Source organism: Mesoplodon mirus (genome assembly GCF_964341445.2).
Source record: "Mesoplodon mirus genome assembly, chromosome: 15".
Taxonomy (NCBI): domain Eukaryota; kingdom Metazoa; phylum Chordata; class Mammalia; order Artiodactyla; family Ziphiidae; genus Mesoplodon; species Mesoplodon mirus.
The window spans coordinates 5,403,630-5,419,614 of NC_138991.1; the positions used below are offsets into that span (position 1 = coordinate 5,403,630).

The 15,985-nt window shown below is 56.5% G+C and overlaps 1 protein-coding gene across 2 annotated transcripts in view; it reads left to right on the forward strand.

Annotated features, from left to right (window-relative positions):
- Positions 1-522: 522 nt before the first annotated feature.
- Positions 523-15,985, forward strand: part of PMEPA1 (prostate transmembrane protein, androgen induced 1) — a 58,999-nt gene continuing 43,536 nt past the window's right edge. Inside the window, exon 1 of one of the 2 annotated variants that reach the window (XM_082643887.1) lies at positions 523-716. Coding sequence is in view for 1 of the 2 variants with exons in the window: in XM_082643886.1 (XP_082500012.1) it covers positions 1,583-1,691 (109 nt within the window). In the remaining variant the exon portion in view is untranslated. Of the gene's footprint in view, positions 717-1,155; positions 1,692-15,985 lie in introns of those variants that run through there. The other variant, XM_082643886.1, reaches the window with a different exon arrangement.

The following is a 15,985-nucleotide window of genomic DNA, read 5'->3' on the forward strand; positions in this document are numbered from 1 at the left end:
ATTTAAAGAACTAAAAATATTTGGGCGGGGGCCAGGGTGGGGAACTGACCGGGGTTCAGCTTAGACTCTTCCATTGTGTGACCCTAAGCAAGTGACCCCCTTGGCCACTTTCCGTGTCCGTAAAATGGGAATAATAATATTCCTGCCCCTCAGAGTAGGCGTCAGATTGCGTTCATGTTGGTAAGTTTCTGGCGCACGGTAAATAAGTACTTGTTAAATAAATGGAGACTTCGGGCAGGGTCTAGGAGAGGACACACCGAGTTGCTGAGAGGATGTGGAGATGGGCCAGGGAGGGGGCCTCTTACGTAATATTTTAATATCTTTTTAATTCCAGGAGAATGTGTTCTTGCAGCACTTCTGTAATTAAAACTTGAAATAAAAGTACACCCCCGCACTTCCTCCCCCGTCTTTAGAACTCCCGAGCCGTGCCCCTTCCCCGCCCCCCCCCCACCCAGCCGGTGGCCCCTGGGGCAGCAGACTGTTGGGTGTGGATTTGCTCCGGGCCCCGCCGGCTGGGAAGTTACGAGTCCCGGACACGTATTTACATGACAAGGGCTCCCGGGCGTTTCTCGGAGCCGTCCTGGGCGTGCCTACGCGAGTTCCAGTTTTCCCCAGTCTACCTCCTCTCGGTCGGGTTAAAGTGCGCGGGGGGCGCAGTGGGCTTGGGGCCTCCTGGGGCTGCAGATCTGGAGTCGGGGAGCTTACTGCGAAATCAGGTAATGGGTAACCTGGAGGGCTCCCCTCTTCCCGTAATTTCCCCTGCCCCGAGTCCGAGGGACATCGTGCTTCTCTGGGGGGTGGGGGGCAAGCTTCCCCCGCAAAGCCTCGGTCAAGGACCCCGGGGGCCGGGTTGGGAGGAACGCACCCGCAATGGCTGGGACCCAATCCCGCTGCCCCGGGCCTGGTCTGTGCCGGGCAGAGCTTCCTAACTGACCCCCGTAGGGGAGGGGACGCTGCGCCCTTCCTTCGCCGCGCGGGTCCTGGGTCTACGCGGGCCGCCTTGCTCTGGCCCTTTAAGAGCCCGCCCCCTTCCCCGTCACCCCGCCCCGCGGCCCGGGGAAGGGGTGCGGGGGAACCTCGGCGGGGATTGGCGCAGCGCGCGCCCCCTCCCCGGCCCCCGCGCGGTGGGAACCGGCAGCCCCGTCTAGCGCTGACGTCAGACCGTCTGCCTGCCTCCGACCGCGGTCTCGGAGCGAAACCCGATCTCCTTGGACTTGAATGAGGAGGAGGCGGCGGCGGCGGCGGCGGAGGCGCTCGGCTGGGGGAAGCCAGCAGCGGAGGCTCAGCCCCGGCGGCAGCGCGCGCCCCGGCTGCCAGCCCATTTCCCGGACGCCACCCGCGGGCACTGCCGACGCCCCCGGGGCTGCGGAGGGGCAGCCGGGGGGCGCAGGGGAGCGCGGCCCCGAGCACTGAGTCCCGCGGCGCCCCGGGAACTTGGCGGCGCCCCGAGCCCGGCGAGCCGGGGCGCGCCTTCCCCGCCGCGCGCCTCCTGCATGCGGGGCCCGAGCGCCGGGCGCCGGCCGGAGCCCCCCCCGGCCGCCCCCGAGCCCTCTGCGCCCCGCGCCGCGCCGCCGCGCCGTCCATGCACCGCTTGATGGGGGTCAACAGCACCGCCGCAGCCGCCGCCGGGCAGCCCAATGTCTCCTGCACGTGCAACTGCAAACGCTCTTTGTTCCAGAGCATGGAGATCAGTGAGTGACCCCGAGCCCCCCTCCCCGGAAGCCCCGTCAGGCTCGGACCCCGAGTCGAGGCGCAAATGCGGGCGGGGGCCTGGGCCGTGCGCGCCCCCTCGGGCCGTGCGCCCCGCGCCCCGGCTGCGCCCGCCGCGCCCGGGGCGCGCCCTCCCGGCTCGCGGCAGCTGGCGGCCGTCCCGGCTTTGTCCCGCGGCGCTGCGAGCCTGGCACGGCCCCCGCTGCCCGCGCCCCGCCCGCCAGGACTCGGACCCGGGGCCGAGCTGCGCAGAGGGCGGCGGGGCGCCCGGCGCGGGAGGGCTGGGGCTGGTGGATCCGTGAAGTTTCCATTTTATTTCCCTAAAGGGCAGTCGCGATGGAGCAATTAGGCCGGCTCTTTATCAACTTTGGCTTGGGGGCAGGGGGGTGTCAGGCGTGTGAGACACTGTCTGGCCTGCGCGGTGCCTGGGGCTCCGGGTGTGTGTGTGGAGTGTGCGTGGCTCTGTGGGTCTCGGTCTGTGTGAGTGGGTTTCCGTACGTCTGTGGAGTGTGCGTGTCTGGGTGTCTCGGTCTAGGTCTCGGCGTCCCTCTCTCTATGTCTGTGTGTCTGGCTCGCGGGCTGCCCCAGGAGTGTGTGTGCCCGAGTCTTCTTGGGTCTCTGGGTCTCTCTGTGTCCGGGTCTGGGTGCCTCTCTTGAGGGTGTGCATCTCTCTGGGGGTCTGGGGACCATTTGTGTCCAGGTGTCTGAATCCAGGGCTCAGCGCTGGCGTGTCTGGCGAACGTGGATCCTGAGTGTGTGTCATTGTGTGATTGTCTGTGTCCCCGACGCACCTATAAATAGCCTCTGTCTGGACAGCTTGGCTCAGTCTGGCTGGGACGGTGGTTACAAATGAGTCAAAGTTTGGGGCTGTCTGTGTTTGGGACTGCCTTGCTCTGAAAGGGGGAGGTGGACCAAGGGTGGGGAAGGGAGTGTTTGAAGCTTGGCGCTGACTCGCCCTGTGCTCGGAGAAGTTGAGACAAATACGCCTGGACACCCGTCACACGTAGCCCACCCAGGTGAACACTGGGGTGGATGGGCATTTGACTGGCACCCCCCAGGGGACTGCCTTCTAGCCTATACCCCCTCCCCCAGCCCACCCTTTGGAGACCTCTTGTCTCTCGGAGCTTCAGTGTCCCCATGGTCTCCCCTAATCTCCCCAGGCGAGGGTGGCACACAGCCCTTCCCTGCTGGGGCCAGCCTTCTTCCATCTGGGACCAGGAGTCCAGAGGCAGCCGCCACCGAGCGAGGGCAGTCACTGGGTGACTCATAAGCCAGTTTCCGCAGGCGGCTGCCACAGTTTTCGACCCCATAGCCTGTACAGTGAGGCGCAAGGGGTAAAAATAACCCATGACCGGCCCTGCTGGGGCAGGCTGGCTGGCGTTGGTGGTGGGTCCTTCCATCTGCCGGTCCCCACTCCCTCCAGTCCTGGAACTGAAAGCCTTGCTCTCCCTCACCACCACCCCCACCCCCCCGCAGCTGCCTCTTGCCAGGCCAGCGAGATGCCAGGAGAACCTGCCCAGAGCCAGCGTTTGCGGAATTGAGTTGCATTAAACCAGATTGCTTCCCAAAGGCCCTCTGTGAACTCGGGAGGCTAATGAAATGCAGGAGGATATTATTAAACTATGTTCGCACATGTTTGGAGAGTCTCGCTGGTGCTAAGTGGACTGGTGCTCACGTCCTGTTGGTGCCTTATTCTCCCTCTCCTGTAAAACTGCCTTAGGGAACTCCCCGCACCCCGGTCCACATTGTCAGGCTGAACTTATCCATTATGAGGGCTGCGCGTGGCCGGACATTCTGCTCTTCTTTCTTTGTGTTCAGGACTTTTTAAAAAATTCATTTTTATTTCTGTGCCTTCTTGGGCTAATCAGCCTTGACAATATTTTGACCGACACCAAGAGGCCGTTAAGTCCGATGCCTGTTTTGACCGGTGTGCTTCAGCATCTGAGTGGGACCCTTGAGGTTATTAGTGCCTGGAACCCTGGCCTGCTCCAGCTGGCCCTGAGGTGGCCCATTAGTCATCATGCTCAGTGTATTTTTTACACACGGCCCTCTACTTCCTGGAAGAAAGCCCAGGGCAGGGAGGGAAGCGGTCTTTAAAGCGCAGGTATAATATAACAGTTTGTTGCGAGTGCTAATCAGATTTCCCGGAAACAGTCTGATGAGGACGCTTTAAAGGCCTGGAGTTTCTTTATACAAAAATAAGGAAGGAAGGAGGGAAGGGAAAATGGAAGGAAGAAAAGAAATGGGCAGTGGTCGCTGTGCATTTCTCATGATCTGAGCTGGGGGTTCCAGTAGAACATTAAAAGTTGGATTTGGAGTTGGTCTGCAGGGCAGTGTCCAGGTGGAGTTGGTCTGCAGGGCAGTGTCCAGGTGGCTCCTCTTTTAGAAAAGAAGAGATTGCCCTTGGTAGGTCCGTTAAGCCCCCTGGGCCTCAGTTTCCTCATCTGAAAAACGAGACCGTGATGGTTGAAATAAAAAACTCTACCGTCTTTCAAGACGAGACCTCTGCTCTCCAAAGCCTGGCTGGAGGCATCAGTGCCGGAAATGGCTTCCTGCCCCTTGAATAGTGCTGGGTCCTTGGTGTGGTCTTCAGTGGCCCCAAATATCAGACCTGGGTGGACCGTTGGCAAACTCGGGGTTCATACCCTCGATTTATAGATGAGGGCAAGTGGCAGTGGAAAGCCTTGTCCCAGGTCCCCAAGCGATGCTTGACTCAGACCCAGGGTTATTTCTCATGGAACGCACACACCATCTTGAAAATGGAACAGGGGCCCCAGAGTAGGTCCACCTTGAACTTGGGGGCTGGAGGAAATCAGCAACATCTCCTTTGCACCTGGAAGAATGGGAACTGGGTTGGCCCTGAGGAAGCCAGATACCTGGGATGGTCTTCACTTTGACAAGACACTGCCAAGACTCTCTAGGGGCCCCCATCTTTCCTGAGGGTCGAGGGGTGTGGGCTGCTGTCAGATGGGACTTTGCTGTTCTCAGAACTCACCCCACGGAAAAATACACCATTCTGGAAAAGAGCCAGGGTTCTGGGAATGGAAAACAACCAGCTCAAGTGACAGCCCACCGGAGATGACAGCCAGGGAGTTCGATGTGGCAACTTTTGAGGAAAGGATTCCTCTTGGCACACACATGTGCATTTTTCTTGGCATTCTTTGACCTCTTTTCAGTTCTGCTGCATCTCTTAGAAATTACCCCCTGTCTTTCTCCTTCAGCTTCTGCTTGAGACTTTTGGGGGCAGACAGATGCTAACTGTGCTTTCTGGACAGACCGAATTGTAGGGCCAGACAGCTGTTGGCTCTTGTGGCAGCATTTCTGGAGGGTCCTGGGAGGTGCCCCTGCCCTGGCTGCGCCCTGCACCTCTGCAGACAGTGTCTATGGTGGTGGCTTTGTTTTTTTAACACAACCGGAGCCACTGAGCCTCGGATTCCTCTTCTCCGACCTCTCCTCCGATTCCAAACAAATATCCCCACGCGCTAGAGACTCAGAAACTCATAGGAACCCAATTTTCTGGTGGTTTGTCTGGCACATGTGCTGTGCATGTGTAACACTGGAATCCAGGGTATGTCACCCTTGGCACTAGGACGCCTGGGCCAGATAAGTCCCTGTTGGGAGGGAAGGGAAGGTTGTCTTGTGTGTTGGCTATTTAGCAGCATCCCCGCCTCTACCCTCTAGGTGTCAGGAAGAGGGTTGTACTCCCCCCAGCAAGTTGCAACAACCAAAAATGTCTCCAGACTTTGCCAGATGCCCTCTGAGGGGCACATTGTCCCTGGCTGAGAACTACCGTTTTAATCAGTTACTGGTTTTTCCAAGGGGGTGGGAGGGGGCGGGAGGGGGCGGGAGGGCAGATCTCAGTGGAGAGAAGACGATTCTCCGTTCCTTTCCAAAATCTGTCCCTGTAAACGCCCAAGGTGACACCTGCCACTCATCCACTTAGCCTTTATTGAGCGCCTCTTGTGTGCCACGCAGGGAGGATTGGGGCTCCTTCTTGATGAAATTTCCGGGTTTCGCCTTGGATTTGCATTTATTAGGAGGAAAGACTCGGGCACCCTTGAGAGCTGATATTTCAGGTTTCCGGTTAAACGATGGACATCCAGCCGGCACCAGCGTTTACCCCCGTGGACCCTCTCAGCTGGGACTTTTAACCCACATGTTTTCTGACTGTCCGGGTTTTAGGTTGAGGTGCCGTAGGAGGCTGAGTTTTGACTGGATCTCAGGTCAGGCCGTTGGCCACAGCTTCCCAGGAAGTCTGGGTTAAGCCAGCTACACCGCCCAGCACGTCCTGCGGGCAGGGGTGAGCTTAGTGTTTGTCAAGACACAGAATAACTAATGGCTTTTGTGCACACACGCATACACAGGCACACACATGCGTGTGCACACACACCCATGCCAACACACATGCACACGTATGGGCTCACACACTCAGCTGCTACCCCTTTCTACCTTTCCGGCCAGCTTCTCTTGAGGTTGGGAATGGTTACAGCTTCTTCTGGGCATGTGAGACAAATACAAAGGAAAAAAGTACGCACACACATACTCTCTCCCCTATAAGTTGTGCAAATGTATGCACTCTCCCTTTGAAAGAGAGGAAGGGAGATGGAGCTGTGTGTGAGGCTGCCTGGGAGAGGAGGCTGGCGGGGCGGGATGGCGGGGGCTGCTTACCTTGGGGACAGTGAGATGCACTTGAGCCCCAGTAACCCCAGAGCGGCCAGCTCAGGTGTGCCCAGGTACCACCTCCACGTACCTGCCCCACCTTGTCTCAGGGTTTTTAAACATCCATGGTTTGGTCAGTTGTTAAAACATAAGGAAGTGTTGGAGAGGAGGGCACGGGTGGGGGGCCCCAAGCCAGAGGGCCCGCGTGGCCTTGTCTCCAGGTGTCATCACCCAGAGAGAAGTTGGCAGGCAGCTTGGCACCTGGGGTCCTGCGCAGAGAGAAAGAGCTCTGACGCACTGAGTCTTGGAGACTGTACTCCTGCCAGCCTTGGGCTCTTGTATGGCACACGTGCTGCGGGGAGATCAAGGCCGAGGACACGTTCTGTGCTTTTTAAAAGGTGTCGCGTGCACACCTGCGTGTGTGCGTGTGAAGATGCTTGGTTAGGGGTGGGGCTGGGCGCCACAGGTGCCACGTGCCCCCTCCTCTTTGTGTGCCTGAGGAGCAGAGAGAACGTACCCCACTGCTCCGGGCCTTCCAGAGGCCAGCAGAGCATGGTTCAGGGTGGCAAACTCAGTGTCCTCTGTTTTGGAGGAGGGGGCGATGCAGAGAATGGTGGATGGAAGTCCTGCCTAAAGGGACCACTGCCACTGGGCTTGCCGTTGTCACGTGGGCCCTGTGAGGCCAGACCGCTCAGTTTCAGGGACCTGGACAGCTAGGTTTTGTTGTAGACCTCCTGGATTTTAAGTACTGCAGTTCCTTCTTTTCTCACCTGCTCGCAGGTCCTCTCTCCCGAGGGCTGAAGTGGGTTAAGAGTGTGACCCAGGGCCAGAGGGATGGAAGCTCTTCCCCACTCCCAGACTTGCTGGCTGTGTCACCTTTCACTGTCACTTGACCCACCTGTAGGACAGCAGCTCTGGTGTGCTGGGGTGTCGGGAGGATTCAAAGATGATTCTCGGGGAGTGTGGCCTGGTGTGTGCACGGCTCTGCGTTCATGGGAGTTGGTGGTGACAGTGGGGTGGACTAGGCCCAATGACCCACTTGTCCCGTCCCCTAGCGGTCACACTCTGGCACTCTGCCTGTTGAGAAGGACTTCAGAAGAGGGTTCCTCCACCCTGGGGCTGGGGTGCCGGCACTGGTTGGGGATGTTGGAACGAACAGGCCCATGTGGGTACCATGACCTTGAAAGTGGAGGTCATTGAATATTTGTGTGAGTTTCCTTGTCCCTGGCTGGCAAACCTCCAGCACGTCCACCCTTGGCCCAGGAAGGCCCAGACGTCTCTTAGGGTCCCCCGCTGGGTCACTGGAATCCAGAGCCTGCTTTGGAGGCAGAGACTGGGCTCTGGGGGTGGAGGGTATGTGGCCGTGAAGAAGTCAGCACCACCCTGACATCAGATACCCCACTGGGTCCATTCCTAAGACGGTTGGGAACACACAGCCCAGAAACTCCGAATGGTTTGAGGCTCTCACTTTGAAAATTCATTTCCATTTTTAACAAGTGAGCGTACAAGGGTGGAGGGTGAGCCATCAAAAAGAGACCCTGATCTTTTTTCCCCGGTGGGTTTCCCTTCTCCACCTCTGAGCACCCGCATCTTCGCTCCTGCCCTTCCACCTCCCCAGGTGGGCTGGGCCCTCCATGAAGTCACGTCGACTTCACTTCTCTTTGGGTGGCACCACAAAGCCAAACCCTGACATCGCGGGGTCTTGCCAGGGCCTTGTCAGGCACTGGTAGAGGTGTCTGTCACCAAGCCGGGAAAGGTCCCAGAATGGCTTGCCGAGAGGAGCAGGGCCTTCAGCACCCTGGGGTGGGCTAAGAAAGGTTTGGGGCATCCCCAGGCTTTCCAGGAGCCACAGAACAGCTTCTGTCTTCTGTTTCCAGGGTGACTGCTGGGTTTTTGTTTCCACTCCCTTTCCTAGTTGGATATGAAGAGCTTATTATGTGCCAGGTACTAGTGACGCATTTTTCTCAATCTTCAAAACAACTCTGTGAGAGAGCTGTTGCTATCACCAATTTGCAGATGCAAAAACGGGATCAGAGAGGGCAAGACACTTGCTCCGGGTCACACAGCCAGGAACTGATGCTCTGTTGGGACTCACACCTCCGCTCCCTGACCCCACAGCCCATGCTCCCGTGATTTCTTCCCCATGACACCACACCGACTCCCATTCATCAGGGAAAAGCACTAACAACTCACAGAGCATGCAGTCGGACAGCACACTGGCTGACTTTCAGTGGAAAGGTCTCCCCCAGACATGTGTCCTCGCATCAGGCTGTCTCTGTCTCCTGCTCCTTCCTGTACCCCCAAACCGCCACCATCCGATCCTGGGGCAGGGGCTTGCTAAGTGGCCCAGGGCTGTTCCTGGAGGGACCATAGCTTAGCTTTCCTAGGATTTCCAGGCCGTCCGGGGTCTGAGCACTGCCAGCCTTCTGGCCAGGGTGAGATGATGAAGATCTGGACTTCATGGGGGACCTACGAGGGGCAGAGCATCCCCTAGGGGCTGAGTAATTCAGCACTTCATCCTGCACCGAGGGTGCTGTTCTGGGCACCGCAGAACATCAGGGGACAACTACATAGATAAACCTACCCTCCGAGGGCTGCCGTTCTAGTAAGGACGGGGACAAGAAAGTGAGTTCATTTCGGGGAGGAGGGCGGAGAGGAAACCGAAACAGGGGCGACCTCAAAGCCTCTTTCGGGGAGGCCCCCGGGCTCCCAGACTGGTCATTGTGTTTGGGCTCCAAGAGCACCCTGTGGGTCTCTTTCCAGACCTATCACGTGGCATTGAATATTGTGTAATGAGTTGTGTCGTCTCTCTTCCCTCTGGTCGCTGAGAGGTTGGGGTCCATTTTGTTCATTATATCCCCGAGCCTGGTTGGTACCTTGTGTATGAGGGGCAAGGAAGTGGGCAGGGCGGGCCGGCAGGCTCCTAGAAGACTCCAGGCAGGACAGGAGGTGGTCAGGGTATAGACTTGGAAAACCATCCTTTCGGGGGTCCCTCCTGAGCTTCCCTGCTTGCCCCTCGGCAAAACAGAGAGGACATTAACACCTGCTGCATAGCTTGTCAAGACAATTGCCCAGCAGTGAAGAGCACCTCGGGCACAAAACATTTTGAAAGCTCCAGTGCCGTTTCCACTGTTTGGGGCAGGAAGCTGTGCCTCAGCCTCCTCCCCACCTCCCCCTCGGCGGCAGGTACCGAAACCCACACAGAAGGGGGTCTCTCAGTGTCACTTTAGTGCCACTAAGAGCTTAGAAATGACACAGGTGCATCGCCGGGCCCGCCCCTCGCCCCCAAAAGGGGGATTTCTAGGGCGATTCTTTTCTTCACACAGTTGTTTCAGACTTGGAGTGTTGTTTGATTGCTCTATCCATTTGTCACCCCCAGTGGAGCTGGCGTCTGCTCGGATGTGACAGTGAGACCCACAGTTTGCAAGGAGTTAGGCAGCTACTGTGACTCACCTTCCGAGGTAACCAGGTGGTGATCGGATCTTCTTGACGTTCCGCAAAGTCTGATATGTATTCGTTTTTCACTGGAGTGGGAGGGGGGAGGAAGGGGGTGGTCACTTGGCTTAGAATCGGTGCCTCTGCAATGCACTTGTAGGATGTTGAAAGCATTGGGAAATGTGGAGTCTGATTTTCTTTACCTTCAGATGTATTTTAACTATAGTCATTTATTACTGCATTCGGTGGTTTTGGGAAGTGGTTCTCCTGGCAGAAAAGAGGATTTTAATTATTTGGTAACAAGTGTAAAATCCCAGGGGCTCTGGGATCTGAATGTTGGGTAAAGTTCGCTTCTGGCTTCCTTGAGCCACAGCTCTTAAAGTTACACTGCCCTCTGGAAACGTCTCCTGGTGCCCCACGCCTGGCACCAGCGCTGGGCTCCCCGGGGCTGGACAGATACAACTTAAACCACTGAACAGTCATATGAGTTCAGGACACCAACTTGCCTTTGATGTTTGGAGAAACGGTCCCATATCTTCTATCCCTAATATGGACTTCGGTGGTGATGGGGCTGGGGGCAGCTGTGCCAGGTTCTACTTAGGATGCGTACAACTTTTGCAGGATCTTGGCACAGAGTAGATGTTCAGTAAACAATGAAGCAGTGAGTGAAAGAGTGGATTTATGGTGTTCCTTCATCACCCCCGTGGCTGCTGGGAGCATGCACTGAGGTCCTGTAACTGCTGGCATTTGATCTGTCACCTTCTATCATCGCTGTCACGCTTCAGGGATAGGAGGGTCTCTGTAGGTCCTTAAGGTCTGCAGGAGCTGATGTTTCCATCCCTGGCTTTGCGGTTGCGGGCAAAAGTGACAGATCCAGCTGCGGATCTGTGTGGGTGTCAGTGGTTAAGAATACAGAAATATGTGCTTTAATATGTAAAACCACATATCATTGGGTATAAAAAATACATACATATGTAGACTTATATTTATAATATAAAATATGCAGAATATTTTAAGACGTGTGCATTCCACCCAAGGCTAGGAGACCTCTCTGAGGTCCCCCGACTGGAGGCCACAGCGGGAACCACATCCCCATCCCCCTGCAGGTGTGCTTTGCCCTGGGCTCCCCCAGGGAGGTGAAATCAGGGTTCCCAGGCTCTGTCCTCAGAAGCAATAGAAACGAGCAGCTCAGTCAGTTTTCCTGCATATTTTGGGCAAAGCAAACTGCCTTTTCCCAGAAGAGGTTTTCTCAGCCCCGCTGGTCTTGGGTACCTGGTTGCTGACTGCTCATCTGAAGTAGCTTCCGCAAGACGGCCCCGCCACCCCCCTTGCCTCGCTTTGCCCGAGAGGGTCCAGGCAGCTGCTGGTAAGTGGGGCTGCCCTAGAGCGTCAGCCAGGCGCGAGCTCAGTTTTGTTCTCGCTTATGTCACTTTGCCCACCAGGGTCAGACATTCCTGACGGGGATGCTTTCAGACTGTGCTAAAGCTGCCCTATAATGTTCAAATGCCTGGCCAGCAAGCGTCAGCCAAGCCCTGTGGGGTGATTCGTCCCAGAGGCCACATTTCCACTGGGGAGGCTCAGAATTTGCACGTGGCCATAGCAAGCGCTGTTTCTTCATCTGCCTAAGCTTTATAGCAGGTAGAGTAGCTTTGCTCTGATATCCCCCCAGTGGACGTCAGTTGAGAGATGGTGGAAGAGTCTGGTGGTTGTAGGTAATGTATTTCAAAATCCCGATCACAGAAGGGAGAATCTGTGTGGCCTATTATGGTTGCTGCACTTCAGGAATAAAATATAAAAGTCAATACCAAGACGTTTAGTAAAACTAAGTGCGTACATGCTCACTTCCTTTACATAGCTCACGTGGCTACACAGAAAGACTTCATCAAGGTCTTAAGTAACCCTCGAAAAGGAAGTAGAAAGTGAAGGAGGCAGGGAGGGTCCCTTCAGCCTGGGGAGCCCTGCAGGAATTTGGTATCTGCCCTTGCCCCAGTTTGCGAATTCCCAAGTCTGAGAATTCAGGCTGAGGTCCTGTAGCTGGTCACGGGTCTGATTGCCTTCCTGAAAATAATTTAGTTGGTAATAATTCTGTAAACCTATGAATCAACTTTGAGCAAACACCCTGAGTAATTTCTTTGTTCTTTTCTTTCTACTTTGTAAATTGGTGTCTGTAAAAGCCAAAGGTTTGGTCTTGTGGAAGGCATGATTCATTTATTGGTGTCTGTGCTGCCCCGTTATTGTCCAGTCATTTCAGGACCCAGTCGCGGTGAGCCAGGAATGATTCATACGGGGCTGAGTTGAGCAGCCGATGGGGGTCACAGCCACAGGGGAAACAATTTTTTCTAATCTGTTTATGGTATGGGAGAAAGAGGTGGCTGTATCGACATGATGGAAAGGGTGTCAATTACATCGGTGAGTCTAACCGATGAAATAACACCGACCAGCCCGTTGAACACCCCTCCATTTGCTGCTGTCGGTCGTCCTGATGGACCACAGCTAAATGCACTCCTGTCTCGGGTGTATCTCTCCTGTGTTTGTGGATCCCAATCTCTGAGCAGGCTGACATGTAGGGACACCCCCAGTCAAACCTAGAGCAGAGTTTCAACCCAAAAGCCACAAATGCAGAGAACACTGCCTTTTAAAAAAGTCTATCCACTAGGCTCACCACGGGATAGTTCAAATATCCAGGCTTAAGGGTCAGGGACCACTCCCGTCCCCTCTCATTTCTCTTAGATGTTTGCAGTTGTCAAGTCTCTGCATTAATCTGTAGTGTGTGGGGACTTACACGTGGAGCTGCTAATTTTGTCTAATTTTATTAGTTACTTTTCGCCCTAAATAAAATTGTCACCGTCCTCCCATCTAGAGGGTAATTAGAGTCGCCTGCTACATGGCGCAGAGGTGTAATTATGAGCCCAGCTTCCAATCATCCACATAAATCTAGGCCCTGCCTGCAAGTGCATAATCCAGAAGTTGCTTATGTTTAGTTAAGGAATATTTCTTCCTGTGGCCATTTCCCTTCTGAAGCCTCCTAGTCTGGTTGATTCTCCATCTGTGTGACTTGCTCCACTGTATCCTGTCCTCCACATCACTGAATAAGGTCCTGGCTCGGGTATCTGTGGATCCCCAGCTCCTGTAACTCTTTAGTTAGAGGAGAATTTAGCTGGTACTTATGGAGCCACTTTGTGACTTTCAAAGTGTGGATCAGGGATGAGTGCGTGGCATTTGAGCCAGCACTCCCCTTGCTGCCCGTGACAGACATTGCTAATCGATCCCAGCATGGGACAGTGGCAAGGGCTGCAGAACTCCTGGAAGGGGAGGGACTGCTCCTGCATGCAGCCACCGGGACTCCCCATCTGCTCGTCATGTCACATGGAGGCCCTTGGGCTGCCTGACAAGTCGGGGACAAGTCCCTACTATGAGTTCTAAGGCTGTGCCACCACTTTGATATGACCCAGGCCCCGGCTTCAGCTGTCAGGCCTGGGTCCCTCCCAATCCTCTGGGCTCATTCACCGTGAGATCTGGAGTAAGCCCCCTACCCATGTTACTCTCAGCCCCCCAATATTACTTCATTTGTCTTTCTTTAAAATCGGGGTCACCAACTCAAATGTCACAGAAGCCTCCATTTTTACCTGGGATGCATGTTGCGGCGTTCTTTTGCAGTCTAGTGAGAATGAGCTCTGAACCCTCTCCTGGAATAGACCCAGGTGAGTGGGGGTGGACTTCAGGAAGAAGAGGAAGAAAGGAGAGAAGCTGGGCCGTCAGTATTCGGGCAGTGAGCCCCCAGTGTCCAGCAACTTTGTCTGTTTCCTTGATGATTGCCTTAGTGGCATTGTGGCTTTTCGAACCCCGGCCATTCCTGCCAGCAGTCACAGACGCTCACCAAGCACCGTGTACGCCCTCGGGGCAACCCCGTTGGCACAGGAGGAAGCGGAGCTAAGGCACGTGCCAGGGGGCGGAGATCACCAGCCAGCAGCAGAGCAGGATTTGAACTTGGGCTGCGGGACTCCAAAGTCTGTGCTTTGCCCGCCGTCCCCCTGGCTTCAGAACCGCCTGTCACCCGTGTAAGGCGTGGCCGACTCCAGGCCTCTCCGCCTTTGCCCTCGGGCTTTCGCAGCTGGGCCTGCGTCCTGTTCAGCCCTCCTGCACACGCTCCCCTTGGAATGGTCACCGGCGACGATCCCGGGGCTCCGTGCCAGGGAGAGCAGGAATCCGTCCCGTGTCGGGTTGCAGCCGACGGGAGAAAAGGGTCATGGTGACCTATGGGGCGCTGGGCAGGGCCTGGGCTCCCCAAGAGGGTGCCTCGGGAGAGTGCGCGAGGAGAGGGTCCAGAGAGCATTAGGACTGAGGTCCCTCTCCAGCCTCCTTCTCAACGGCCTTTCTCCATCCTGCTAGACATGGAAGCCCCGGGGGATCTGCAACCCTGACCCTCAGGCGCACCCCAAGGCAGGAGTGGGGCTTCTTAAAGCTCCCCGGCTAATTCCAGGGTGCGGCTGGGGTTAAGCCCCGCTGGGCTGGCCCCCACCCCGTGCCTACAGATGGAGAAACTGAGATTCAGTCGAGGGAAAGGAGGAAATCCGGGCCAGTTTTCAGCCTGGAGCCTTTCTGTGGCTAATCAGAGCGCTGCCACCAATAACGTCGTCATCGTAAGGACAGCAGGCCGGCGGGACTCCGCGCGAGCCAGGCCGGAGCTCACGCTTGCACGCGTCACTGTGCGCTGGGCAGCAGGACCGCGGGGCCCGTGAGCCCTGGCGTCGGCCTCATCTTCCAGCGCCCGCCCTGTCCTTCCAGGCCAGGTGCTCGAGTGGCCGAGCGACCCTTGAGGCCTCTGCCAGCTGCGGTGCAGGGGGATGGCCTGGGGTCTGGTGGGTGGAGTGGCCGCCTGGGGCCTGTAAGTTACCGTCCAGTTCAGGGAATGGTAGGGGCACCCGGTTTCACCAGGATCAGGCTGGGCACCCAGCGTCCTGGCTTCCTCTTCTGCTCGCTGTGGCTGCCGGACACGCCTTAAACCCACCCTTCAGCTTGAGCTGCCCCTACCTTTGCCTTCTGGGTTCTTGGCTACCAACGTGTGGCTTTCTGCTTCACCAGGGGTGGCACGTCTCTTCTTGAAGGGTATCTTTCCAGGGGCTGGAAGGGAGAATCACACAGAGGCGGGAACAGAGGCGGGAATAGGGCACCGGTGGGCTTGCAGTTGAAGGCGGCATGTTCCAGACACAAGATTTTCTCATCACTGAAGCCCCCGATGAGCCCTGCTCCTACCTCTCCCCTGCCATTTCTTTCCTTCCCCTCCCTTCTTAATTTTTTTTTTTTTTTTTTTTTTTTGGCGGTACGCGGGCCTCACTGCTGCGGCCTCTCCCGATGCGGAGCACAGGCTCCGGACGTGCAGGCAGGCTCAGCGGCCACGGCTCACGGGCCCAGCTGCTCCGCGGCATGTGGGATCTTCCCGGACCGGGGCGCGAACCCGTGTGCCCTGCATCGGCAGGCAGACTCTCAACCACTGCGCCACCAGGGAGGCCCCTCCCTTCTTAATTCTGTTCTCTGTAAAGAGGGCTTAATTGAACCCTGAGGCCCTTGTGAGAAGGAAGGCCCGGCAAAGGCCCAGTCAGACCCCACCAGCTGTCCCTTCCCCTCCCTTCAGTCGTTAAACTTCCTCCTGGAACCTGCACTTCCCCTGCTGTGATGTGTCTATTGAGGTATAATTCATAGACAGAAAGTGCACAGACGTCAGGGTGCACTGTGATGAGTTTTGGCACGTGTCTGTGCATGTTACCAGTGCCCAGATAGAGGCAAGGGACCTTCCGTCTCAGCACCCGGCCTGCCGCCCCTCCCAGGCTGTACCTGCCCCACCCTGCCCCTCACCGAGGCAGTCACTGCAGATTCAATCACAGAATCTCAGAGACTGAAATTTAATCTCAGAGATTAAATTTTCTGAGTGGAGAACTTTGCATAAATGGAGTCACGCTGTATGTTCACTCTTTTTTTTTTTTTTTTTTTTTTTTTGCGGTACGCGGGCCTCTCACTGTTGTGGCCTCTCCCGTTGCGGAGCACAGGCTCCGGACGCGCAGGCTCAGCGGCCATGGCTCACGGGCCCAGCTGCTCGGCGGCAATGTGGGATCTTCCCAGACCGGGGCACGAACCCGTGTCCCCTGCATCGGCAGGCGGACTCTCAACCACTGTGCCACCAGGG